At 41.3% G+C, this 21,456-nt stretch overlaps 1 protein-coding gene and 1 long non-coding RNA gene across 3 annotated transcripts in view; one reads left to right on the top strand and one right to left on the bottom strand.

Moving 5' to 3' along the window:
- The window catches only part of LOC137164060 (uncharacterized), a 78,929-nt gene that overhangs the window by 53,539 nt on the left and 3,934 nt on the right, over positions 1 to 21,456 (bottom strand). The window lies entirely within an intron of this gene.
- Positions 1,445 to 21,264, top strand: CRTAM (cytotoxic and regulatory T cell molecule). The gene is made up of 14 exons (XM_067562718.1): positions 1,445 to 1,493; positions 5,377 to 5,523; positions 8,585 to 8,737; positions 12,170 to 12,313; positions 14,829 to 14,990; positions 15,660 to 15,734; positions 15,837 to 15,941; positions 16,444 to 16,551; positions 17,335 to 17,439; positions 17,790 to 17,888; positions 18,380 to 18,484; positions 19,121 to 19,267; positions 19,689 to 19,772; positions 21,134 to 21,264. Exons 1-14 carry the CDS (start codon positions 1,445 to 1,447, stop codon positions 21,262 to 21,264), a joined length of 1,614 nt encoding a protein of 537 aa, XP_067418819.1.

The raw sequence follows: 21,456 nt of genomic DNA, 5'->3' as shown, positions 1-21,456 counted from the left end.
CCCTGGCATTGGCAGCAGTCGCCGGGAGAGAGCCGGTGGTGTGCTTCCTCCCTGGCCAGCCGTCTGCCCCGACTGAGCTGAGTGGCTGACTTTTATACCCCCCTTCCCGTCTAAGCATGCCCAGCAAAGGTTGGGGGGGCCTGGCTTCTTCAGCCAACAATGTGTCCTTAACCCTTGCTATCCTAGTGTGGGGCTCATACACTGTCACAGGCACCTAAAACTTTGCTGCATCTAGGACTGCTGTGGCAAATTTCAGCCATACTTCGGAGCCCTATCCTGAAAGGTGCAAAGCACCTGCAAGTCTAGCTCACTTCAACAGGAGCTGCAAGGTCATGCTTTTTCCATTAAAACCCACATGCAGACATATTTACTAGGGCTTGTATCTCCCATGATAACAGACATCGCTTGTTGGTTGAGTTCATCCGCAGTAAAAACAAACCCCACCGGGTATTCACACATTGCCCCTTCCACAGCAGTAGCTGACCTGGGGACTGAATGAATCTCAGCTTCCAAAGCACTCGAGAGGTGAAGCAATCTGCAGGATTGGGCCTCTGGCTCCTCAAGGTCCACACCACCTTATCAGAGTCTTTAATAAGTCTATCCTCACCAGGCCCCTGTGGGGCAGGGCAGGGCAGCGCTTGTATCACCATTGGACACATGGGCACAGAGACACTAAAGGGCAGATCTGGAAAGTTATTTAGGCACCTCAAGACTCAGAAAGGTGCCTATTGGGAGTTTCAGAAGCTCACCATTTTGAAAATCTTTGCGAGCTTTGGAAAAATCCCACTGGGCATCCACTAGCACCTTTAGGCACCTACACAGAGTTAAAAACCTGGCCCTAAATCCCAAGGTCACACAGGAAGCTTGTGATAGAAAAGGGAGTTGAAACCAGCCCTACTGAGGCCTAACCACCAGACCCTCCTTCCTTCACAAATGCCAGTCCTTTGCACCCCGACTCTCGGTGCAAAGCAGATTTAAACCTTGTGTAAACTGCCTCAGGAGGATTCTCTCAGCAGAGGCTCCTTGCTACCCCTAATGCTCCTCTCAGGGCTCTATATATCTTTTTTGTCATTATCTCCCTCTCCTGCTATGCACCTTTTCCCATGGAGCATACACGAGATGCAGCCCCTACATTTCAGACCAAGTGGGCCCAGAGTCATAGCATCTAGCTCCTGTCAACCCCCAGTTTAATAATTTTAGAACACACATAAGGTCACACAATTTTCTCACCGGGGTCATGGCAAAGGAAACAACACAGTGAGAAGGCATGAGGGTGGGTGAGAGCAGCAGAAAAAGAGAGGGAGGCAGTGACCACAGTGCTGATGAAATCATGGTAACTCTGCACCCCACCTCATTGAAAAGAAACGTACTGCAAGTCTGTGCTTCTAAAGCAAAGAGGAAGTTTGTGCAGCACAGCAGACGGACTACATTTACATCCCACAACATGACTGTCACCAACGTGCTCTACATATTGGCTTTGTTACCATTGCAAGGTAAGCAACATTGATTGCATTGTTTAATTGCCTGTTTTAAAAGATTTTAAATTGAATTTATTTTGTTTAAAGAACTTCACTGCCCGAGTGCTTCTATTATTAACTGCATCACCCAGCTTTTGAACAGGATCTCCTGTCTCATAAGGGCTACTAAATTCCAACTAACTGTTAAACCCAATTATAATCATTCGCCTATAAGCTTTGGAAACATGGTGTAGGGGACAGAATAGCTAGGAACCGCTGGATTCTCATCCTAGTTCTGACCCTGATTCCAAAAATGGCTTATGTGAATTCCATCTCCTTACCTCTGTTTGCCCACCTATAAAATAGGGAGAATGGCTGCTACCTTGCAGGTAGGCTGCAAGGATAACCTAGCTTTGTTAACTCTTTAGAGTGCTTTGAAAACAGAAAGCGCTATATAAACGCTCAGTATATACTCCAACTACAGGATATATCCCTGTTACATATCTTGCTAACCTGTGCCTTGTCACTCGCACACCTGTGGACATGTCAAATAATGACAAGATTTAAATAAAGGAACATGCACGTCAATAATCCGTATTTAAGGATGCTTACAGGTTCCATTCCTGATCCTTGCATCAACTTTGCACTGACTCCAATGTGAACCCCAAAAGGACAGATTCTCCCCACTTCTTGACAAAGATTTAAGAGCAGAAACTGCAGTAAGATCTCATTTACTGAGACTTTGGTAATAGTGCAAAATACACTACTGTACCTTTACGAGTGTATTATGAATCTGAGTCCAGACTAAACCAAATAGACAAAGTACACTTCACATTACACCATCCTTGGGGTGGGAGTTATTTTTGCTTGTGTTTGTTACCTAAGTGGTCACCCTTAAGAACTAGTCATTTTTATCTTAAATTAAATGGATATGATTATCTCAGTATTTGCATTGTTCCTGATACTTCTTCTAGGAATACTCCTGGAATACAGTGAATCCTGAGATCATAGTATTAAGTTACTATCTAAGGCAATTGACAAGCTTTTGGGGCCTACCACTGTACTCTAATTTGCAAAATCCAGTTGTGCATACAATAGGCTTCTCAGAGGTCAGTGTAAGTTAGCAAGGTTCTACTGTCTGATCAAACATATCTTAGGCAGCGCCCCATCTATTCCGCAGTTATTAAATTTGCCACAAAATTCACTCCTTGCTGCAGAATTATGCTCCAGAATCTCACCTTTCATTTCTTTGTAAATGATATTTCTGTCCCTTATGGTTGCAAAGATAACCCTGAACACATGAACTGAGTGTAAACCGTTGCCATGATTTCTGTCTGAGTCTGCGGGCAGTCTGAAACAATAGCTCTGAGAGGTGTTATTCATTCCAGTCCTGCTGCCTCTTGCTCTCCAGTTTTCCCCAGGAGGAGGAATGGATTTTATTACAGTGCACGTTCTTTGCAGTGTTCCATGAACCAGGCAATGGGGTGGTCATGGAGACAGAGATTGCAGCCAGGGAGATGGCAAAGGGATATAAACTGGGCTTCCCAAAGGGGCAGCTGCCAAGGTCCAGGTGGCTGAGGTGATAATCCACTGAAACTAGCTACCAGATTTGCCCCTTGCCAGGGAAAACCCATCCTCAGAAATAATCAACAAATTTGACATCAGTAAATATATGCAGTTCTGAGACACAGTTGTGTGTGTTTGTGTGCGGGTTGGGAGGGGGGATGGGGATGAAGGGCCTTTCATGGTGACTGAATAATTTCACATTACCATAGCACTGGGGTGGTTGTGAAATTTAGTCCCAGTGTGCCCATAGATTTTGCCTTAATCAGGCGACTTGATTCCCAACGCCTCTATGGAGGATGGCACATCTCTGGTGGCGTAGGGCTGGCAGGGGCTCCCCACCAGCCAGCACGTTAAGAGTGCCCAGCGGAAAAGAAGAGTTCAGCCATTCGTAAGGGGAAGCAACTCAGATAACACTGCCTCAGGCAGCATTAACACAGGCTGAGTTATTCCACAGGTTCAGCGAGTGGGGGAGGGTGACAGAACAATCTGCAGACACTACCATCCCTTTCCCCACTAGCCCTGCTTTCTCCTGCCTACAGATCCAAATCCCCATGGAGGAGTTTTCATGGGGCCCGGTGAAGGGAGAACAATGCTACAGAAACCATGCCAGTGGGGTTTCTGTCCTCCTCACCCCATTCATGGAGATGGAGGTGACACCATCTGGCCTGCAGTTATTCAAAGTAAACTCTGTTTAAAGATGGACCCAGTCCTTGTCTGTGGCTGAGGAACTCGAGGAAGGAAGCTACCATACCTGCACTCTTTCCTGCAATCCTGAGCTGGCTATGCACTGGGCTGCTCCCATGACATAATTCAGAGCAGCCCAGATGCTGCTCTAATTTCCTCCAGGTACCAATGGCTCAACGGGATCATTAGAGCAACTGGAGATCAATGGGGCATGGAGTTAACTCTGACTGCATCCCCTATACTGTCCATAGGTAGTGGGGCCACAGGAGCATCTCCCTATACTGGGATGACCTTTTTGTGGCCAGCTACAACGGCTTTAGGACCACTGTCCTGGAGGAACAGTGCAATGCTGCCCCCTCACAGCGAGGGAAATTTGGCCTATGAGTCATGGCTAGTGGACATCCCATAGTCTCATGTGGAAAGTTTGCGTGTGTTCAGTTCTGGGGTTTAGTCTTTTTTTTTTTTTTAAACATGCTTTTCTATTTAGAGTCTGGTTTCTCTCACCTCGAAGAGTGTGAGGTGACAGACCCCCACGCCGATGTTAGTGACAGGAAATAGTAAAAATGCAGAAAGGCCCTGTGGAAAACCACAGATGAGGCTACCTCAGCTACTCTAACAAGATGAAGCTGGTGACCCACTTTATAGATGGAACTACAGAAGACTCACAAAAGCAATGTTTTCCTTTGCCACTGGGCCTGTGGCAGTTGCCTCCAAGTGCCATGACAACTGAAAAACTAGCTTACTGTTCTTTACATCATATGTGGATCCTTTTCACTTCAAAAACAGTTTAATACTGGGATACGGAGATCATACCAAAAGTAAAACTCAAATATATGGCCGAGCCACTTAAATGGAACAAAGATGGCCAGCAAAGAGCCTTCAATGGGAGAAGCACCAACAGAATCAACTTCTTCCTCAATCATAATTTCATGCGTCACTTTCCTTGGCGTAATTTTGGTCTATCTGCCGGGCAGAGGTGTTAAAATGGCTGATGAAAAACACGACATATTCATGGTTTTCACTATTTGCGTGTCTCTACAAAGGCATCCATAAAATGGCCCTGGTCATTATAATTAGGGATGTAAATTCAGCAGCTGAAAATCACATCTGTTGAATGAAATGAATTGAATGATTTGCAGAGGTGTCATTATAGTGTTGAGTAATGGGTTCACAACATAATCAGGATGGGGATAACAACACTTCCCTACCTTACAGGGACGCTGAGAGATAAATACATTAATAATGGTGAGGTGCGCAGGTACCTATGACAGATGAAGACCATATAGGTACCTAAATTAGATAGAATGGCACATTCATGGGACAGGGAAGCATACCATTGTCCATCCTGTCCCTTTTCTGGGGATAGAGGAATTCAGTCCTTAGGTCTGTCGAACCAGCACGATTGGCATGAGATTCATTCTCAGGGCTCATCTATAGGGCAACATTTACCAGTATAACTCCCTGTGTGCGCACTTATTCCAGAAAGTGTCTACATGGGAAATTATACTGGTATAACTATAGCTGTACCATTATACCAGTATAGTTAAGCCAGTCAATTTCCCCTTGTAGACCAGCCTTTTTCAAAAAAGCAGCAGGCTGGCGTATTGCACCGTGGGAAACGCTCTCAGTTAGCCTCGTGTTGCATTTCACAACTGTTTTTCTCTGGCAGGGGATTTTCAAGAGGTTCACACTGAAAGGGTCACTGTGGAGGAGGGACAGGATTTAAACCTACCCTGTGTTGTTTCCGGAGACAACGAATCTGCCCTGCAGTGGTTAGACCCTCGGGGGTTTGTCATTTTTCTAAACACCCAGCGAGGTAAGTGTCAAAACCTGCACCCAGGTTACTTTGCATTTGGCAGGAGATAGGAAAGCCCATCTATGACTGACCCATCTCCCACCTACTGTAAGATCTGACTCACCTACAGGCCCACCATTTAGAGCTTGTACATCAGTCACTTTCCTACAGGAAGCTGATGACATGGAAACCCCACCAGAGTGGTTTGTAAATGGGGCCTCAGGCAGTAAACTGTATTTACCACTAACGATCATCCCAGCTCAAAAACCCACCACGGTCTGAAAAGACCTGTGAATGCTGTAGATTGTGTCTGATTTGGCTAAAATGGAAGGTTCAAAGTGTTCATTGCTTAGAGTGCACATTGGTTTTTAACTTATTAAAAAAAACCAAATGTTTTGATAAGAAGCTGGTGAATGCTATAACCATGGAAATGGCTAATTGATGCAAACATACCCATCTTTATGGTTACCTTGTCATCCTCCAGCCCACACTTGCCTGTCCCCCAGTTCCATCTTGTCACTCCTAGATTGAGAGCTCTGTGGGGCAGGGACTGTCTTTGTTGTACTTATTCGTACAGAGCCTAGCACTGTGGGCCCTGGTCACTCTTAGGGCTGCTAGGTGCACTTAATAATGACTGGGATTTTTCAAAAGGAAATCCAGCACCCAACTCCCACTGAAATTCAGCATGGACCGAGTACCAACTTTTATGGGTCCCTTTGAGAATTTCAGCTAAAATCAGCATCAACGTGATTGCTGGGTGGATAACTGCAAAATGTATGCAATAAATTATCTGACAAATTCATTTGCCAAATAATTTATTCAATAAATTTTGCTAATATTTCCAAATGGAATACATGGTGAACTTTTTAATATTATTATTATCATCATTATTTGCTCAGCACTGACTGTGAATGGGCTCTTAAATCACATATATGCTTTTGAAAATGTTGTCTAATTCAATTCACCAATCTGAAAGGAGAGTTATACTATTTAAGGACGGAAGATTACACCAAAAATCTGTAATCCCAGATCTTCAGCTGGTGTCAATCTGTATAACTCCATTGAAATCAGTCAAACTACATTGATTTTGCACCATCTGAGGATTTGGCACACAGTCTAGTCCTCTGCAAAGTCATGTGATAATCTCTTTATAGGGTGTATAATATTAAACTGATACTAAACATGAGGATTAGTGTTTGTAAAGTACTTGATACATCCAAAGTACCAGTATTTTTGCTTTTTTTCCCTATGTTAGTGGAGAAACAAAACTTTGCGCCAAATGTGGGCACTCGCATTCTCAATCTTATCACCATAAACCTCACTTCAAAGAAGCAATGTGACACACAGTTTAATGAATCATTTTCTTAATCCATATGGCAAAAAATTAAACGACTAACCACCTAGCCTACACACACACAACAGTGATTTGAAAATGAATTACTTTTTCCTATTTAATCCTTTCCAGAAATTAAAACACACCTTTGATTCCATGACTAACCTAAATATTTTTAAAGCCTTAAAAAGCCTCAGCTAAAAAAAAATTTAAAACAAGTTTCTGAGGTCCTTTAGTCTCCCTAATGGATGGCCCAGTTCCTCAATTTCAGTTCACTTTAAAGGCAGACGGTTACTTTCTGTGTTGTGATTGCGGTGAGAGCCGATATGACTTGTTCGACTCAACCCCAGGATTCCCCTGGGTCACATGGGGAAGAGTGAAGGAGTGTCTTGGAAGCCTAAAGAGATATTAATATGCTGAGAGATCTGGATATTCCAGGAAGGTGTCTTGTTAAAGGGTAACTAATTAGGCAAGATGAGGATCAAACACATTAATACTTCAAGGGTTATAGACGCAGAGTGTTATGTAATTCCACCCCTTTTACATTGGGAAATAGGCCCATCACAGTGAGGTGGGTGCATAAGGTCATACAGTGAGTCAGACTCAGAGGGGAACAGAATCCAATTCTCTGGAGTCTTAGCCCTATCCTATGTTCACTGGATCATGGTATAGCCCTTTCCATGCTGACTCTTCATAATCCTCCAAACATTTGCTGAAATGTATCTGCCCAGAGACTTCAAGAACCCAAATTACCACAGTGTCTGGAGAGAGACCCCACAAACAAACATCAATGAATTTAGTCTTACAACCCTTCCTGAAGCAGAGAAGTCTAAGAGGAGGCAGTGTGGTGTAGGGCAGTGGTTCTCAACCAGTGGTACACATACCCTTGGGGTTATACAGAGGTCTTCCAGTGGGTACATCAACTCATTAGATATTATTTGCCTAGTTTTACAACAAGCTACATACAAGCATTAGCAACTTGGGGGTACGCAAGACAAATCAGACTCCTGAAAGGGGTACAGTAGTCTGGAAAGGTTGACAGCTACTGGTTTAGAGAATGGTGCACTGAGTCTGGGTCTACTGTATTTCCAGTTCTGCCTGCTGCATGGCCTCAGGCAAAGGCATCTCCCTGTGCCTTTATTTACCCTTCCACCCTTTGTCTGTCTTGTCTCTTTAAACTTTAAACTCATTGGGGCAGAGACTGTCTCCTACTGCGTGTCTGTACAGCACCTAGTACAATAAGGCCCCAGTCTAGGTTCGGGTCTATAAACACTACTGCAATGTAAATAATTAACATTACCCCATTTGACGGATGGGAAACTGAAAGCAAAGAGATTTGCACAAGGTGACACAGGAAGTCTGTGGCAGAGCCAGTGACTGAACTCTAGTTTCCTGAGTGCAAGAAGAGTGTCTTGCTCACAAGACGCACCTGCCTCTCAAACCAAACTTCTTTCTGAACTTTGAAACTAGCAGAAAACATTGTGATCTCTTATCCCTCCTCCTCGCCCCCATGCACTATTTTAAATTTATTGGTCTCTCTCTATTTCCCAGATCCAGCTAGGAATGATTAGTACTGGAATTGTTCGTTAAACACTGAGAGTGAATGAATAAAAAAGAATCACTCACACCTGACAAACAAAACCAATCTCACCTGTTATTTTATTATCCATGTCGCTCGTATGCACTTAGTATGCCATTCTTTGCACCATGCACCAACACATTTAGTAACCCATTCTTTTTCACTTACAGGTTTAAAAGATCAGCGCTACAAGCTTATTCATTATTCAAAGGATGAATTATCCATCAGCCTGTCTAATGTAACAGTTCAAGATGAAGGCACATACATGTGCTTTTACTATGATGCACAAGTCAGAACCAAGAAAGTGATTGTTACTGTCTTAGGTGAGTTCCACTAGAGAAACTAAATTTGCATAGGTTTCTAATCAAATCCAAGCTCCTTCTAGCCTTATTGCTAAATGAAGACTATCCCATTTTACTTTGTTCTTTTGTAATGATATATTTAAGAGATCGTGTTGTAGTAACTAAGGCCCCAAAGTTATGAGTTATTACTATTTAAGAATTGCCTAGGCATCAAGAATTTTTAGAACGGATAGAAATGAGGCTAAGAGAATGAAAATCCAAGGTCTAACAACTAGATTTCTTCAACAGGCTGAGGAAACACAGAGTTCTGGCAACCTTTCGCAAGCGTATACTGCTGGTGCAGCTAAGGAAACCTCCCCTTTTCCGTGTCTGTGAATGAGTTAAAAATTAAATCAATATCAAGCGTTGATACTATATAATATGCCAAACAGAGTTGCAAAATAGGGAACTTGATGGAATCTACATAATGTAGAATGTACATTCAAATGTACATAAGAGGGAAGTGAATTACAAGTGATACAGTGTTGGGCAAAATATTGTAAACTTTAATGACAGGGAAGAAAGAGATTGAAAGAAATCAATATGAACACACTTTAAGTGATAAAGTCAGGCTAATGCTTGCAATCAAGCATGCTTATGCTACCAAATTAGTGAAATATGCTTGTGCTAAAAGAGGCAGTGAATAAAAGGACCTGAAATCAAATAGTGTATCTATAAGGACACTTACCCACAGAATGGAATAAACAGAAATGTAACTATTGGGTTCATAATTCAAAGACTCAGCTCAGCATACGTACCAAGGTTCCACCATAGGTATTAAAAAGAACAAAATCAGAAGATTTATACAGGTATTTCCAGCCTGCTGAAGCCCCACAGTTCTTGAAATGTCTTTGCATTCTATATTGGACAGTTAAAACGAGTTTGAAAAACATCAAAGGCAATGGAGGGACTTTGTATACATTATATGAACCTTAGCAGAATATTTCAGCAGCTGGCAGAGTGATGATAGAGAAAGTGCAACTGAGCAAGCATAACTGCAAAGTTGGCCAAGGAATACACCGCGAAGGGACCCATGAAAGTGACTTGGTTGCTAAATTGGTGGCTGGAGCAAACCAGTTGGTGCTCAAGGTGGTTGTACCAACAGTTATGGCCTAACTTGTCTTAGATAAGCTGGAGTGACAAAATGTATTGCACAAAGAGACTGGAAAATTCCTGTCCCAGTTGCAAGAACTCAAAAGCTGACATCTTATTCCTGATTGTGAGAGAGGACAACCCTCATTTTGGTTGGACATTTAGAATCTTGGGAAGTATGGGTCACCATCTAATTGATCCACAACAGAACCCCTAAGAAGAGGGACCAAGCTGGACCACCCAGCAGAAATAGAAATGGGAAAACGGCTTGTCTCCTTCAGCACATTGCTTCCTGAAAGCTGGAAGGAAGAAGATTGTGCTCCGGGGCTGGCCACCTGGGAGTTCTAGTGACAGCAAGTTCCTATCTCTTTCTATTTTCCATCAATTCAGGTTACCCACTAGCACACTAGGAAAAGACTGTAGTCATGTCCATCCTTCACTCCACCTATTTTTGCAGTGCCAACTCCTGAGCTGAAAGCTGATAGCCGAGCAAAGGTCAGGTGATAAGTAACACACAGACTTTCTTTTGGGTGAGGAGACAAATCAGTCACTTGACCACTTCCTGAAACTGGCGATATAATTAGTAAAGAAGTGTACATGCTTGTGTATGTGCTTTAAAGATGGTGACAGAGTGTGTCCTTGTTTTGTAATGCTGCAGAATGTGTCCTTGTTTTGTAATAGGTTCCAGTCAAGATTGATATAATTTAATTGTTAGATCTGAAACTGAACAAGCTACTGTTTACGAAGACTGCAGAGCAGTGCATATATGTCAGCCATAGTTAATGGTTTCATACTGCTTTTCAAGTTCTCGGCGTATACAGACGTAAAATGAAACCAAGTGTTCAAGCTTCTTGAACTGCACTCAGTCTATATAGTGTGTCATGAATGCAGGAGTTTATGTTAGTTAGGAGTGTTAGCCGGATCCTGGGGCTAATATAATTTGTGGACAATTGCTATAGATCCATTCATTGGGAAGGAGACCTTGGTGAACAGATACGTAAGTAATTAACCAAATTGCCTTGTTATCTAGCTTTGGATTGTTGTTCCTCGGTTGCGTTAGCAACACTGGAGCTGATAACCAATTGGCACAAGTGACACCCAGCCTATTCTAAGGGACTCAGTCAAAATCTAAACCAAGTCACCGTCCCAAGATAGTGATTTTTGAGTATGTTATTTTTTTATTGTGGCTGTGTAGTTTGATTCTGAAAACCTAAATGGTTATATCAACCCATTTTCTAGTTGGTTAGCCAAATCATAGTCCAACGCTATTTTTTGTCCTATACTATAGTTGCTGTTAAGTTACTAAAGCTCTATAAAACTAAATTCAATTCTTGAGAACTTTTCTTTAGTTAAGCGGCTGAATTTTTTTAAAAGATGATATGGGTAGTCAATTAAGCAGTTGCTTAAATAAGATTTGTTTTATACCCTATTCTTCCTTTTGAGGGCTCACAGATAACTGCATTACTTGGTTAGAAAAGATTGGTGCTTCCTAAGCTTTCTGAACCCTTGTACCAGCTTGCCAGAATGCCTTAGGCTTTCAAAAGACCAGGCCACTGATTTCTCCTACTTAATCCTGTGACTGATTGCAAAGCTGGCCTGTGGAGAAGCTTAAATTCTGTCATGTGCTAGAGCTTCAGAACTGAACGGGAAGCAGGTAATGACAGTGGACAACAGAGAAACTCATCAGTAAGATGGGGAACCTACAGTACCAGTCTTAGAGGTCTGAAGTACAGGCTTACACATACGTGTGTGTAAATAAAGTGCCCTAAATGCAGTTCAGGGGGCCAAATTTTCTGCCCCCCCCCCCCCCCCCCCCCGTCTTTGGGCAGCGCAGGATGGAATCTGGCCCTAGCTTTTTTGCTGGGGATGTCCTGGTGTGGAGGGGTTCCCAGTGAGTGCAGAGAGAGTGCAGACTCCCACACCACCTTCCCTCCAACACTTCACCCCCAGCACATGGGAAAAGCATATTTGGAGGAGAAAGAGGCCTAGTCAAATCACGCTGTGCTCTAGCTATGCTCAGCTGGTGAACATCCCTTGCAAACTGTTGCCAGCTGGTGCAAGTTAGGGCAGCCTCTCTGCTGCTCTAACCTGTGCTGGGCCCAGGGAAGGAATCAAGCAGGCCTGTCCAGTTCTTGGGTCACGGACTGCATTTTCATCTGCATTTGTATAGTGCCAAGCAAAATGGAGCCCTGATTCTGGGTGGGGCCTCTAGGTCCACCCTTCATTGAAATAAATAATATAAGGTGAGATATATGTAACCAATCATAAAACGGATTGCAAAAGATTGCTAGCCAAATCTCATCATGTATCTCTTTGTTACAGCTGCTCCTTCCAAGCCAGTGTTAGAAGTATCGGATATTAGAACGGATGGCAAAGAAGAAAAGATGGTACTGAGCTGCTTAACCCAGGGAGGCAAGCCCCCTCCCCAGATTACATGGCTGCTAGATAATGGGCTAGAAGTCTATGGTGAGTTTTAAATGGCCAGTGATTACAGGTTGGGTTTATTTTAAATAGTCTCACCAGCCATTAGTGTATTGTACTTGGAGAATTAAACAATCTTACCGCACAAATACCGCTCAACCCCCATTGGTCAAGTTTGGAAAGGTCACAGCGCCTGATGTTGGGAGGCCTGAGAACAGGGTACAAATGCTACATTCTGGGGAGACCTCTTTTTAAAGGGAGAGCATCGATGTGATTATTCACATGAGACTCAGGACAGGTAACAATGCTCGTAAGGCACATGTTTCACAGCACAGACATAGAATTAGTTCATCCTCAAACCACCTCTGTGGCTAATCCCATTTTATAGATGGGGCAAACAGAAGAACACAGAGGTTAAGGGCCAAATTTTGAATCTCTTATTCACTCTTAGTGCAACCTTCAGTAAGCAGTGGAACTACTGGCGTGGTCAGTGCTACTATCTGTCCTTAAGTGACTTGCTCACCGCCAAAGAGTGACTCAATATTAAAGCCAAGATTGGAATTCAGACCCCGATTCCTAGTTATGCATTCAACCCACCAGATAAGGATGCCCTCCAATGCCATCTAATGAAGATTCCTCTTCTGTGATAGAGCTCTGAGCACATACATTTAGAGAGATTACAGAGCTAGCTTGATTTTACTTGTGTGTGGTGTAAACAACTTTTCTAAATATTGTGATCCAGTAATAACTGCCTTACTAGCAAGAGCAGCAATGTACGTAAAGAGGAATAGAAGTCACTGTTAGCATGTGGGGGATAGATATGAAAGAATAGGTGTGAATGGTTTCCTCTCTTTCTTTACTTGCTATTTTGGAACATGAAATGAAGCTTGCTTCATGGTCCAAAATATAAATGCAAAGCTTGCAAGTCTTCACCTGTAATCTTGATAAAAGATAGTTTTAAAGCTCCGTATATTAAAGAGAGTTTTGGGGATTAGAAGTTGTTGAGTCTCTCTAGAAAGTAATAAAGACATGGATTATATGGACAATGTAAACCATGCAACCCAGAAAGGTCTTTTATATCTTGCATCACTGTTGTATTAATGTGCCCTGTCTAGTTGGTTAGTCTGATTATGCATTTGTTCATGCAACAGTGAGGCCTGTGAGAGAGTTTAAAAACTGCTACTTATCTATATGTTCTCTTTACAGTTTGGAGCTTTATCTAACAGGGGTGTGGTTACAAGCTGGGGCATTTTATACCTGATGTGATGTGTCCTTTGACCTTAAGTCACATGGGCATCTAGGAAATGTAGTTTAGTAACTAAAGATGGATATTGTTGCAGTCTTTCTTCTTTGATACATGAATAGAGTTTTATGATGCAGAATTTGATATTAAAGAGTAATGCTGAATTCTCTGCATGTGCTGCAAACTGACCAAAATAAATGAATTATAGTTTTGAATGGAAAAAAAATTGTGTTTGGTGATCAATTAAATCTGCTTCTTTAAAGGCGGTTATAAACTGAGTTGAAGAACCAAGGGATTGCTCTGATTGAAAAGTATAGGTATTAGCAGAAGTAATGGGGAAAGACTGGTTCTGGGAAGAAATTCTAGGCTAAAAGTATTAATGATCATTTTTATTATCAAGTGACAGATACTATTAATTCATTTCAAGACATTAATGCCTGCAGTAGAAAATGTCACCAGAGATTATTGTGCCACTATGAAAAATTTAAGGAAATAATTGCAAACGAACTGATTTAGCACGCACATTTAGCATTTAGTCATTTATTCCTTTACAGCATTAACGACATCCTTGTTTTTCCACATGGCATTGATAATAAAGAGGCACCATCATCTAATAGACTGAACAGTGAACTGGGGGTCAGGAATGCTTGTTCCTCAGTCTGGCTGTGCCACTAGTTTACTAGATGGCTTTAGGCAAGTCATTTAATCTCTCTGTGTCTCTTTCCTCTGCTGTAAAATAAGGAGGACAAAAGCTACATCACAGGGATGTGCAAATATTGGGCATGCATAGTATATATTTATTTGTAGATGTCACTGTTATGACAATGCTGCACTCAGATCTCCATGCCATGCTGACTGCAGAACTAAAACTCAGATCCTTGTACTGCTTCAAAGTTATAGGAGTAGGCCCCTCTCACTTGAGTTTAAAGCCCCTTAGCAGAATATGGCCATGACCCACAGTTGATTCCATTCAGGAGAGATCAGAAGTACTCAGAGATCAGAAGCACATGCCCTCACTATCCATTTCAGGATGTTGATACTAAGTGTATGGTCAGTGTAAATATGGTGGAACTTGTTTATAGTGAACTCTGATATAGTGAAGTAAAACAGAACTCCTATGTTTTTTTCAGTGCATAGTAGTGTCTAGATTGCAAGTAAACCACGCTGTCAAAAACATGAGTTTGTTCTCCAGTCTGCTCAGCATTCATGTGTTACTTTAGCAAACCAAACGTAAAGTAGTTCTGTGACTGGAAGCTTTTTCATTAAATTGCTTTTGACTGTTAAGCACATAAATGTTTTCTTTAAATGATTACTTAGGTGACACCAAACACAAGTTTGAACATGATAGAAAGAAATGCAACTCAACCAGCACTCTCATAGTCCATGCATACAAGCAGGATTCAACAGTTAGCTGTGTCATTCGTCATGAAACCCTACGAGGAGAAAAACTGACAGTATCTTTCCAGTTTGAACATTTCGGTAAGAACTGTATTTATTTAAGCACTGGTCGATCCGTGGTGATTCCTTTTAACATTTGAACTTGAAGAATAATACCTCTCTCTTATATAGTGCTTTTCATCAATAGATCTCAAAGCATGTTGCAACACGTCAGTATTATCATCCCCCTTTCACTGATGGGGAAACTGAGGCACAGAGTAACTTAACCAAAGTCACCAGTGACAGAGCTAGGACTCAGACCTAGGTCTCTTGAGTCTTAAGACACTGCCCTATCCACTAGGCCACACTGCATTACTCCATTATACACATACACATGTACAGGTGCATAGCTGAAGGTGTGGTCTACCATTCAGAAAACAAGGTCTCTTCAGTGTAAATTCTGGTTTTGGAAGACAGTAGTCTCCAGTGGTTAAAGAAGAAACTTGGAGCTGGATTCCTAGGTTCTTACACCATCTGTGCCTCTCACTCACTGTAAACCTGATCCTAAGCCCATTGAAGTAAGTGAGAGTTTTGGATCCCTGTGTTACACAGGAACATTAATTTCATCTCCTGTTTACCATCTGTAAAATGGGTCTAATACTTATTTACTTCCTATACATATCGTTAGATTCAGTTAATACTTGTAAAGTGCTTGGAGAGCTTCAGATAAAACAAACTAGAGAAATTCTAAGTATTATTATTGTTTTCCAGTTACTACTACAGGCTCCACTCCAAATGCATTAGAAATAAATACGAGGACCTCTAAGAATCCTCAGCATTATTTGGGTAAGTATAATCATGCAAAGCCATTGACGTTTTAAAAAAAATGATTTTTTGTTAATATCGTTTATCAAGGTTCTCTCTTTAATGCACTGGCTTTTCCCTTAGAATCCACAACAGCTACCACCGAATCTATAATACAGACATCATCCGCTAGCATCTCGCTAGAAACAAGTACCCAACAGGAAGTTTTCTCTTCTGAGACAACTGCTGGTAGGTTCCACATTTTCAAATCTTTTCACTGTTGTAAATTAAACCACATAAGCTGTAGAGCAGTGCTGAAGTAAGGCAATCTGGGGTTTAATGGGGAAAGGTTCAGTGTCATGGTCAAACTGCTTGGCCAGTGTTATTTTTAAAGGGCTTTTGCCCAGAATACAGGCTGCAAAAGAATACTTGCTGATAGTACTGAATATTGCTTGCATCGTGTTCAAAATTGTGTTCTTCTTTTCCAGTGTTTGCTACAGAGTCCAGTCCAAATAATAGCACAGTCTTTTCTCAAAATCCTCTGCACTCTACTGGTAAGAATTTTAAATGCACTTTTTCTGTATTTCAGATCTTTTTGGGAAAATGGATAGCTGGCCCCACATCAAAATCTAGAGCCAAGTATCTTTAGAGCTTGGGAAATTTCAGATCTGGATTCATACTTTCTGGGTTGGGTTTATTTCTAAAATATGTCTTCTGATTTTCATGTTGTATTTGGTGGATATTCCTTTAGGATCCAGCCAACCAAACTTTCCTACTATCGTACCTGAGACTCCATCTAGTACTAGCTTACCAGCAATACCTACCCAGCCGAGGGAACTAACAGCCAGTGCAACTATTTGTAAGTACAATTTTTTTTCTTAATGACATAAGGCAATTTGTTAAAATGTTACATGTAGAGAAGATAGAAATGCTGCTAAGAACAAATGTATATTCCAGATATTACAAAGATCCTTGAAACACAAAACACAATGATTGTTACGCACAGGTGAGCATTTTAGAGTTGCATCTCTCTCATTGTAGTGAAGACAAACATATGGAGATATATGGGGGCAGATCCTCAGGTGGTGTCAAATATCATAGCTTCATCGCAGGGTTATGATTTTATTAACACCTATCCCTATGGATGCACTAGGTGGCACTGTGCCACAGGCTGACAGAAAATAAGCATGGTCAACACATCTAAAGCGGTAAAGTTATTCAAGTCATAACAGCAGGATTGTCCCCAGATATAAGGAGGGAAAGCAGCATTACCAACATGTGTAAATTATAAATTGTCTGATAGTGAGAGACTTCCCACCTTTTAAAGGGGTCTCTCTTGCTATGCATAGCTATTTTATGGAGGAGATTTGGAAATGGAAATGTCAACTAACTTTTTCTTTTTACGCCAGTGCAATTTGGCTCAGATCCTCTATTAATTTCATGGGCATTAGGTATCTAAATAGCTCAGAGAATCTTGGCCTTTGTGCCTTTGAAAATCTCCCACTGTATATGTAAAGTTATAGATAGAGACAGCATATAAAGCAATTTTGTTTTACAAACACGAGTTTAATTTATATTCTGAATGTATATAGTTATCTCTGTGTCTAAGAAAGAGAAAACATTTCTCTTTTAATTTCTACAGGGCCAGAAGTAACACCAACTCCAACAGTAAATGAGGAATTTTCTAGTACAGAAGCACCAGCAACAAGTAGTGAACCAGCTACTCGGAATTCTAACAGCACCACTGGTACGCATGCTAATGAATATCCCTGTAAGCAGAGCAGCCATGTGCTTTAGTGAACAGTGCACAGGTTCAGAAGCAGGGACTCCACAGTTCTAATCCGGAGTCTACCACGGAGTTATTACATTACCTTGGGCGAGTCATTTAAAGGCTCCACTGAGATTTTTCAAAGGTGCCTCAGGAATTTTAATGTCGAGTTCCTAACAGGCATCCGAATCCTCTCATGATTTTGAAAACTTCAGCCTCTGATTCTAGTTCCCATATTGTAAAATGGGGAACATTAACATTCACCTGCCTACTGGGGACATTTGAGGCTCAGCTACAGTGAGTGTTGTTTTCTCCTTTCATTTTTACAGGGTCAGAAAGATCTTTGAACATCACAAAAAAACCATCCGTTACAGATGCACCAACAATTAGCAGTGAACAACCAACTCAAATCTCTAACATCACCACTGGTAAATTTCTTAATGATGGAATGTCATGGTAATCTAATGAATTGAACATGAGGTTGGGAGCCAGAAACTCATAAATTTTAAACCCACATGTAACACTGGATTACACTGTAAAGTTGGCCAACTCACTTAACTTTCTGTTTTCCAGTTTCCTCAATTGTAAAACAGAAATAACACTTGCAAATCTACGAGCAAATCTATCTATTTTGAGGCTTAATTGTTTGATCCTCCTATACTGCAGCAAGGATAGAAACCCCTAAGTTTTATAATTAATACCTCCTAAAGAATACAGAGCCAGATCTTCAACTCATGTAAATCAACACAGCTCCACAGACATCACTGTTGCTATCGCAATTTACAACAGCTGAAATCTGGGCCATATACATTCCTCCAAATCGTTAAATGTTGAATTAATACTGCAATGTATAGCTAGTCTAGGATGGGTGACTGTGATTGGGCTAGTCAGAGAAACTGTTTTCTTTTCATTGCTTCAGGATCAGAAATGACATTAAATGTGACAGTTGCAGAAGAAACCTCTGGGACAGAAGAACCATCACCAAGCCATGAAGAAACAACTCTGAATTCTAATGCCACCATCAGTAAGCTCTTGTTAATACTAAACATGAAAAGGGCCTTCCTAACATCAGCCCGGTTCCCAGCAGCCAAACGTCCATATCATCAAACCCCCCCCGAAGGCCACTATATGGCTGCCCTTGCTAAGAATCTCATGGGAGGCCCCATACAAACCAAACCCACTTTTAGCATCTAGAGGCGTTGGACTAAATTTTTTGCTGGTTCACTGACTTCAGTAGAGTTTTTCCCATTTATGCAAGCAGAAAATTTGTCCCGGCCCTTCCAGGTCAATGATGGGGAAGTTTACATTGCTGTTTTCTATGTATTTCTTCTTTAAAAGCCTGGTCCAAAGCCTGCTAACCTCAGTGAAAAATCTTCAGTGGATTTTGGCTTCAACCCTGAACCCAGTCTCCAGTACTGTCAATTTGCACCTTTTGTGACCACTATGTTCTCCACACAAACTTGAAGAACAATCTGATTATTAGGCTTAAAAATGATTATCTCACATTATCTACCTTGTCCACTCCTTTACTTCTGATAAACAGGCCTCAGCATTCCTATCATATCATCTGGCAATCTCTCCAATAGGCAGCCTTCATCTTAATTACCTAAAAATCACAAGTAGTAACTTCCTAACGATATTAAAACTATTTCTTTTATAGAAACAGATCTTAATTCTGAAGGAATCAGACAAAGAAAAACAAGTGTTTTGTTGCCAGTCCTGGTAGCTGTCCTCATTTTTGTGATGCTCATCATAGTCCTGCTCTTCATGAGGAAGCTGAAAAAAGCACATGGAGTCTGGAAGAGAGGTGAATGATCACACAATCTAAATCTCCAGGAATGATAGTGTTTGGGATGGGTGTGAGGGACTGGATGGTTGAGAGGTGGGTAACAGGATATGGATCCTTGCATGTCTAGTCTATGTCATTGGTTAAAATCAGGCCTGTGCCAATGGGGACTGCAAATTGTTACAAACAGTTGTTCGGGCTCCAATGTGAAATGACTGGTGGTCTCAGGCCAACCTTCAATGGACAAAAATCCTTATCACAAAAGCCACCACCAATGACTGACACTAATCAGCTTTTTGGCAGTTCAAGTACTGAATGGACATGAGGACTGAATTACCCTCTTAGTCTTCTAGTTCAGGATCTGGGCATGCAGAGATAGATGGCAGGGCAAATGTATGAAAAAAACCCAGCAACTTATTATTTGCATGTGTTATCTGCACAGAAAATGACACGTCAGAACAAACACTGGAGAGTTACAAGTCGAGGTCCAATGAAGACAATCAAGCCCTTGAGAAGAATGGACCATGTAAGCTACCACCAATGCCCCCAGCCATTGAAATCAATCAGACCTTTGCTACTGACTTCAGCCAGAGTAGGTTCAAGCCAACCTCATCCTATATTTTAGTTAAACCTTCTTAATACTCCAATACTCATTGCAGACACATGACCACTTTAACAATCTCTCTGCTTCACCCTAATTACTGGGAAACCCCTTACAGATTACATTTATGCTTAAATCTTTTGACTGTGGTTTTCAAAGGAGTCTAACATAGTTAGCTGTACAAATCCCATCGGAATACAATGTCTTTAAAAATCACAGCTTTTATTTGGTTTTTATTAGATGTTTTTGGTAGTTACATGTTCACAAACATTATAAATGACAAATAGGCATCTCTAAAACTCATTATTAGTCGTTTGGGGGTGATGAACTGTGAAAGATAGCAGAGGGCAAGGAGATAAGACCTTGCTTTTCCAAAACACTCTCAGTGGTAAAATGCTACAAAGCAGGGTCTACTCAAATTTTGGTACACCAAGAACTTCCGTGGTAACTTCCCATGAACCTAAGGGGCAAACATTCTCTAGGGAAGTGGTGGATACTCCATGACTTGCTGTCTTTAAGTCAAGACTGGGGTCTTTCTAAGAAAGTATGCTACAGTTCAAACAGAAGTCATGGGGTCAATGAAGAAATTATTGGGTAAGGTGCCTTGTCTTGTGTTATGCAGGAGGTGAGACTATATTGTAATGCTCCTCCTGGCATTAAGATCTATGGATATTTACAGAAATGTCATTATCAAAAATAAATACGCAAACGTGTAATATGTGGTGGGACTTGTCCCTCTGTTAGATGAACAGAAATTGCTTGTTGACTGATTTCATCAGCAAAACACACCTGCACTTCAACAGCTTTGTCCTCACTCTGTAGTTACAGGAAGAGGCAGCTGTGGGATGCATTTTAAAACTCTGTGGGATACCTTCCTGTAAAGTGTATTCCTACTGCACCATCATAATCTATATAAACACATGCAGCTTTATGATAAAAAGCAGGACTAGGCGAAAAAGGAAGGGAATTTTGCCAACGCTTTTGAAACAAAATAATTCATTTTTTAAAATAAAAAATGTCAATCTTCTTAAACTTGAAAAATTTTGATTAGCTCAATAATTGGTAGAAAATCGAGGGGGTGAATCAAACATTTTAGTCAAAAAACGGGGAAAAGATTTTATTTCAAAATTACAAGTATTTCAACTAGCTTTAGTAGAAAGAACCAATTATTCTCTTGACCACAATTAACTTACTTTGGATCATGTCTTCCTGCTCAATCCCTCTTAAAAATTGCCAGTGCTCCAGTCACTATACTAGACATCAACAAATATGCATTTATCTTCCAGTTGCCAATCAGAAGCTCGGTTTGCAATACGTAACTGAAGGATATGCAGGAGCAGTAAGGAAGAATTCAGAAGAAAGAGATGTTTCAGCATTTGAGAAACAGCTGACATTTGGAAAAGAAACTGATGTATAGCAGTCAGGACTTGTTGACAACATTGTACTATGTACAGAGTCAAGATGGTTTGTTCTCATATTTATAGTGTGACTGATCTGATGGTGTGTAAAACTGTCAATCTATGGCCTATCAACATCACAGCAAAATTTCAAATAGAGATGCCTGATAAAATGACTGGTCTTAACCTGGATTTGAATGTGGATCACAGTG

This window comes from Emydura macquarii, unplaced genomic scaffold (genome assembly GCF_026122565.2).
Source record: "Emydura macquarii macquarii isolate MOO-44397 ecotype Brisbane River unplaced genomic scaffold, CSIRO-AGI_Emac_v2 contig_312, whole genome shotgun sequence".
Lineage (NCBI taxonomy): Eukaryota > Metazoa > Chordata > Testudines > Chelidae > Emydura > Emydura macquarii.
The sequence above is the reverse complement of the archived record's forward strand: the minus strand, read 5'-3'. Positions and strand labels throughout refer to the sequence as shown.